The sequence below is a fragment of the Carya illinoinensis genome, chromosome 6 (assembly GCF_018687715.1).
Source record: "Carya illinoinensis cultivar Pawnee chromosome 6, C.illinoinensisPawnee_v1, whole genome shotgun sequence".
NCBI lineage: Eukaryota > Viridiplantae > Streptophyta > Magnoliopsida > Fagales > Juglandaceae > Carya > Carya illinoinensis.
In genome coordinates, this window is record NC_056757.1 from 4,597,890 (window position 1) to 4,604,268 (window position 6,379).

General features: G+C 33.8%; 1 protein-coding gene across 2 annotated transcripts; it reads left to right on the forward strand.

Annotated features, from left to right (window-relative positions):
• Positions 1-1,513: 1,513 nt before the first annotated feature.
• LOC122313590 (tRNA (carboxymethyluridine(34)-5-O)-methyltransferase-like) lies at positions 1,514-5,315 on the forward strand. 2 transcript variants are annotated; one of them, XM_043128729.1, is made up of 3 exons: positions 1,514-1,655; positions 2,746-3,931; positions 4,809-5,315. In XM_043128729.1, exons 2-3 carry the CDS (start codon positions 2,847-2,849, stop codon positions 4,894-4,896), a joined length of 1,173 nt encoding a protein of 390 aa, XP_042984663.1. In that variant the 5' UTR covers positions 1,514-1,655; positions 2,746-2,846; the 3' UTR covers positions 4,897-5,315. The 2 variants fall into 2 exon arrangements, with proteins under 2 accessions (XP_042984663.1, XP_042984664.1); XM_043128730.1 differs by having other exon boundaries at positions 1,518-1,655; positions 2,013-3,931.
• The last annotated feature ends 1,064 nt before the right edge of the window (positions 5,316-6,379 follow it).

The window sequence follows — 6,379 nt, forward strand, 5'->3', positions numbered from 1 at the left end:
CTGCTTTTTGGCTGATCTTTCTTCCCCTTTGATCGTCTTCATTTTCTCCTTGTGCAGATTTCTCAACACGTGGATTTCAGCGAGAGAGTATCCCGCTGCCATTGTTGCCAAGCTTGTAGTATTTCGATGCGTAGCTCTGGCCTTGAGATCAGAGGGTGATTTATACAGGGGCTTGGGATGGGGAGAAAGCAATTAAGCACTCATCCATGAATAATGCAGCGAAAGGCCTTGCGCGTTGAATGTATTCAAGGCGGATTGGATTCTTGCAGACCAAGACAGAAATGGTGGGGTCCCTGTAAGGAAATCCTTGGGCAGTTGGGCTGCTGCTTTTGGATGGAACTTGGTGACCAAGGCATCAACCGGGTCTACAAACACGTTGATGGTCAAGTAGCGTACCACGTGTGACATGAGGGAAAATTATTTTTTTTTCTCAAAAGCCTCTTACTTCCCCGATGCTCGTTACCGTTGAAAACTTGATACACTGCATTTTAAATAATTACAAGGAAAGTTACAAGAAAGTCTTATAATATTTCTATTTAACTAATATATATGTAATTTATTATTTTTATTTTTCAATTTAAATATATACATATTTAAACTTTAAGATAAAGACATAAAAATAATAAATCATATATTGATTAAGTAGAAATATATGATATAAGACTTTCCGCATGTCAGGTAATAGATTAGCATTATGTCATATATAGTCTACATAAGCTACCATATAAAGTTATAAACAATAAGTTTAAGGACATCACATGATGATCGAATCAGCTTTGAACACAAGACTTTGCATGCCTATATATATAAACGAGTACGTAATCATGTGGAGGGACAAAAGACATTAAGTAAATAATGTTAATGATATTGATAATACTAAAGTTCTAAGGATATATTGCATAATAGAATATATTAATGACTTTAAGAAAAAAATAATTGTATGATACTTATTCACTCATTACTGTAAGTATCATTTTTTAAATTAAAATATTAAAGACAACAAATAGACAATAGGATAAGAAATACTTATTTTATCTGTATATCTAGGAGAAACAGACGAACATCAATATATATTTATATAAGAAAATGCATGTCAAAAATTATCGATTCATATTTTATTTTATTTTATTATTAAGAAAGTATTTTTAAATAAATTCATAATTTATTTTTTAAATATTTAAAGAAATTTTAAAAATATAAAATAAATACAAAATAAAAGAAAACATTTTACAGTAATCTGCTACTCTCAATGTCTTATTTAAAAAGAAATTTTATGTACAACTGTAAAATACATAAATGTCACATATAATCATTTTAAAAAAGAAAAAGATTTATTATTAAAAAATTAATTTTTTAATATAAATCTCATACTTTATTCATCTATTTCAAAACAATTATGCGAGATTTTACGATTACAAATATATTTTTTCATTTAAATAAAATAAAATAATTATTAAAAAAAATAAATACATGAGGGTAATGCGCTTATCTGACGGTAAAGCCCGTAAGAAGGGAGAAGCTCATGTTGTTTAACATAAGGCTTTCCTCATCTTACTACTTCCTCCGAACAAGTTGAATCTCTCTGTGTCTCTCTATCTCTCTCTCTCAAAACCCTAACCCTTTGTCCCTTACAGATTCTTTGGCTATTCGATCAGGTCAGAGTCTACTCTGTCGATTTATACATATATGTCTTAATTGAGTGTATGCTTTCTCATTTTCAATTAGTGCTCAGCTGAATTTTCTACTCTCTCCTGCTGTGAAATTTGAAATTGTATCTCGTAAATGTATGCGTATGTGAAGATATTGCGTGTATAATTTCACTTCAATAGAGAGAATAATATTTAGGATGATTAATTTTGTTCTCATGTTATGGATTTCTTGATGTTTGTAAAAAGCTTTTAATGGTTGCTGCGGTATGAGAGGCCTTGCTGGGAAAAATTAGATAGCTGTTCTGAATTTTACCTTCTTTTCTTTTTTGAGAAAAAAATTTGATCTTTGTATTTTTGGTCCAGGTGAAGAAATGGAAACCTGCACTTCATTGAAATAAAACATTGTGAATTCAGATATTCGTAGTCTCGATTCTGACGAGGATCAACTTTGGGAAACTTACTCATTTTAGCCAAAACAAAAAAACAAAAAAACAAAATAGCTATCTCGTATTCACATGGTCGGAAATTGAGAACATAATAAAACACTTCCTCAACTATGAATAACCTTGCAATCCTCACAGCAGCTTGGGTAATGATGTTTTATGAGTGTAGCATGTGGGGTTTCATTATTGAAGAATCAAGCCTTTTTGACAGTCCCCTAGATGTCGGGTATCTCTTGCAAATTTATAGGCATTTTCGTTTGTTGTGAAAAAGTTGGTTTAATCTATTCACGCTTGCTTCAAGTTGCCAAACCCATTTATAGCTGATTTCCCCTGTAAACGTTATAACTGTGTGGTCCTTGATTACCTCACTACTAAATCATGTGATGGGTGTACTTTGAAATGAGTGATCGGACTTGGGGATGGTTAAGGTGCTAATCAATTTTTGCCTTCCCCTCCTAATATTTTTTGCAATGCTGCTCACTCAAGAATAGGAATGTTATGGTTTTTAAGTCCAATAATGATTTTTCTGCTTTTCCCCAATTTTGCCAGACATCTACTTTTGCATTTAATTTATGCAACAGGATTCAAATACTGTTTCGTTGAAGATTGTTATTCCATATTTACTTAAAATGCCTCTATTGTCTTTTTTCTAGGTCCCTGAAACTTCATCTCTTCAAATTTGTGACATGAATGTCACTTGTTATCCTTGGTCGGTGGCAGGGTCATTTCTGATTGCATTAAGATTTTCTATTTCATGCTTTATAAGAATTTAAGCGTGATTAGATCCTTTTATCAATCCCGGGAGGCCATTAGTGTACTCATTTCTGTTCATAGGCTCCCTCATTCAGGAATCTTCAGCACTATGAGAGAAGTTAATATAAAAGGTGCTTCTAGTTTGTCTAGTGTTGTATCTGATGGAAAATCTGAAATCCCACAAACTGTATCTGTTAGTCAGCATACGGGAAAGTCACCCTTAAATGTACAATCCACCCCTGAAATCGAAAAGAGGTATGTGCATCATGTTTATGATGCTATTGCTCCCCATTTCAGTTCAACCCGGTTTGCAAAGTGGCCAAAAGTGGCCACCTTTTTATCATCCTTGCCTTCAGGATCCCTCATTCTCGATGCAGGATGTGGTAATGGTAAATACTTGGGTCTGAATCCTGATTGCTTTTTCATAGGAAATGATATAAGTGCTCCCCTTATCAAAATTTGTGCGGATAGAGGGCATGAGGTTCTGGTTGCAGATGCATTAAATCTTCCATACAGAACTAATTTTGGTGATGCAACAATCTCTATTGCTGTATTACATCATCTAAGTACAGAGACTAGGAGAAAAAAAGCAATTGAAGAATTAGTTAGAGTTGTCAAAAAGGGGGGCCTGGTTCTTATAACCGTTTGGGCTGCAGAACAAGAGGATAGATCATTGGTTGCCAAATGGACTCCACTTACAGAAAAGTATGCTGAAGAGTGGATAGGACCAGGTAGTCCTCATGCTCGTAGCCCTTCGTCCTTATTGTTACAAAGCATCCCTGAAAGTGAGGAGAATGGTTCAGGAGAGAATGTGAAAGATTCCAAGGAGTGTTCAATGGAGAAGATGCATGAAATCATTCATCTTGCATCTCAAAGTAACAATGATTCAGTTACCTTTAAACATGAAAAGAATACCAACAGTCAACAGGAGTATTTTGTTCCTTGGCACCTACCCTATCATCGTGCTGAAGTAAGTGGTGTTTCTGCTTCTGCTGTTGCAAATGGTCTGGCTAAGAAAGATGATAAGAAGGGTGCTGTAGTCTACAACAGATATTATCATGTTTTCAGTGAAGGCGAGCTTGAAAGGTGGCTTATTACTTTCTTTTATCTGTTTTCATTGGGACTTGAACTTCTTTTTTAAACATTAGTCATTTTTCATATAAATACTTGATATGTGTGATTTTCCATCAATTGATTATGAATCACTTAAAAAGGGATTTCTGGCCTATTGTCTCCTCTTGCTCGAATTGTCTCATATGTTGCTAGGCGGTATAGAATGTGTCCACTGGGACTTGATTTTGATGTATAATATAGATCCCTGATCACAATGTATTGTCTGCTCCATACTTATAGATTTAACATATCGCAAGAATATATTGGGATAACACTGACATACTCCCACACACATGTATAAAAGAGATTTTAGTGATGGATTCAGTTTTACTATGCTTAGTTAGTACTCATCAGCCGATTTTATGAACTGGTCTTTGTGTGTGGGAGATTAAGATGCATTTTATATGATTAGGAATGTGTGGCTGAAATTCAGATTTCCATAATCACATAACATGAATGCTTATGTCCATGCAACTTTGTTCCATTAAGACTATTTACTGCGCAGGGAGGGGCCAAATTGTGCTAACTGAAAGTCCTAACATGAGAAGAGTCCCTTTGTTATCAGTGTTGAAGAAACTTTAAAACTTAAACAAATCCTAGGAAGTTCCAGTTAACATTTGGTGTTCTTAACTATTTTGCAGTGTGCAACAGGACATAATCCACCATTGTTTTCCCCGGCTTTTTTTAGTGCTATTCTGAGATTTATGGATAGAATGTATTAACTATTTTGCTTTTATATGATTTTATAATCTCATTTTACTATTCCCCATCTTCGTCGCTGCCTTGACATGCTTTTGTTTGAATGATTGATGATATTTTCTTCCTTCTCGTTTGATGTACCTTTCTGCAGGTTAGTATCTGGTATGGACAATGTAGTCATCGTTGATCGGTTTTATGACAAATCAAACTGGTGTATCATTCTTGAGAAAATTCTATGACAAATCAAACTTGATATCTTGCTGAGAAAAATGGAATTATATATGTGAAACGGTTGATCTTTTCTGCAAGGGGATGGGCTGCTTTGCAAAATTTTGGGCCTCACAAGTTGACCCATGTGCACCAACCACAGGAAATTAGTGGTTATGATGCTCGAATGACTGTTTCTTTCATCTGTGGTGAAGGCTTGGTTCCATTTTGGAGTTGGGGAAACACCTAAAGTCTTGTATATGTGATTTGTAGTCGAGGGTTTGTTTTTGTTTGTTGTTTCTACTTTTTGCTTTTTGTTTTTGACACAGAGAGCACCCTGGACTGGAGGTTATTAAGCATTGGTACTCAAAGGGATGTATATCATGTATTTTACCATTACATGGGGAGTTTGGGTAATTCAATGTATTTTAACCATGCATTGTTTAAGCTAGGGATGTTTTTAAAGGTGCTGCTATATATGAGGCCTAGAAAGAAAGAAAGAAAAAGTAATAAGATGCTGCTATATATATATATATATATATATGCATATGTAGTAGTAATCAACCACTGGATCAAATCTCTCTTCCTTTGTCGAGACATTCATTGAATATCAATAAGCTAATTTTTGTTAAATTAATTGAGTTATTCTACTTATTATCCATACACCACATATTTGTTCAAGGAAAAATGAAAAAAAAAAAATTAAAATAGGTGTGGTGTGTGAGGACGATAAGTAGAATTATTCACTTTTAAAAACCTCAAGATTTTTCCAATCTCTAAACCTAGTTTAAGAGCATTAGCATTGGTTTAAGTAGACATGAGAGTTTTAGATAAAGTTTGGTTGATGTGTCATTTTTTAGGTTTAACTACCATTTAAAACTTGAGTCCCACATTATCAATTATCTTAGTCACTATAATAATAATATATTTTCTTTTTGTAATATACTTTTTAATACATATTTTTTATATATATTTTTAAAATACTTTCTTATTTTTAGCTTTATAATTTCCAACAACGTATACACTAAAATACATAAAAACACGTCCATCAACCTAAATTAACTTCTTTTCCAAACACAACGCATCAACATTAAGTATAAAATCAACTTCAAGCTTGGTGCAAAAGTATGAAGGCAAGAATCAACTACTTCCAACTAAGCAAGAAACATGTTTTGTAGGACTTGTGCTGCTATTTTATCCTGAAGCATAGAAGGAAACTTCAAAACATGCAATTATAATAGGCCAACATTTTGTGCAATACCGATATCAATGCTGAAAACATCAACTAAGAGACATGTTTAGAAACTTGAAACGTTTACAATAATGTAGCTGTTTGCCAACCCAATTTCAGTTGGAAATTGATAAAGGACTCACTCGTAGGAACAATAATACGGCCTAACAGGTCTGTATCGTCGTAATTGAGCAGTAACGATGATGGAACTATCCAACTTCCAACCCATTACCCTTCTCAAGTAATAACTATTCCATTAATCGTAAGTAAGCTCGAGAGTTTGG

Bases quoted from the DNA above. Each gene is read 5' to 3' on its own strand.
- LOC122313590 (XM_043128729.1), top strand. From the start codon at position 2,847: ATGCTTTATAAGAATTTAAGCGTGATTAGATCCTTTTATCAATCCCGG. The intron at 3,932-4,808 runs GTGGCTTATTAC...ACCTTTCTGCAG, and splicing joins AGTGAAGGCGAGCTTGAAAG to GTTAGTATCTGGTATGGACA.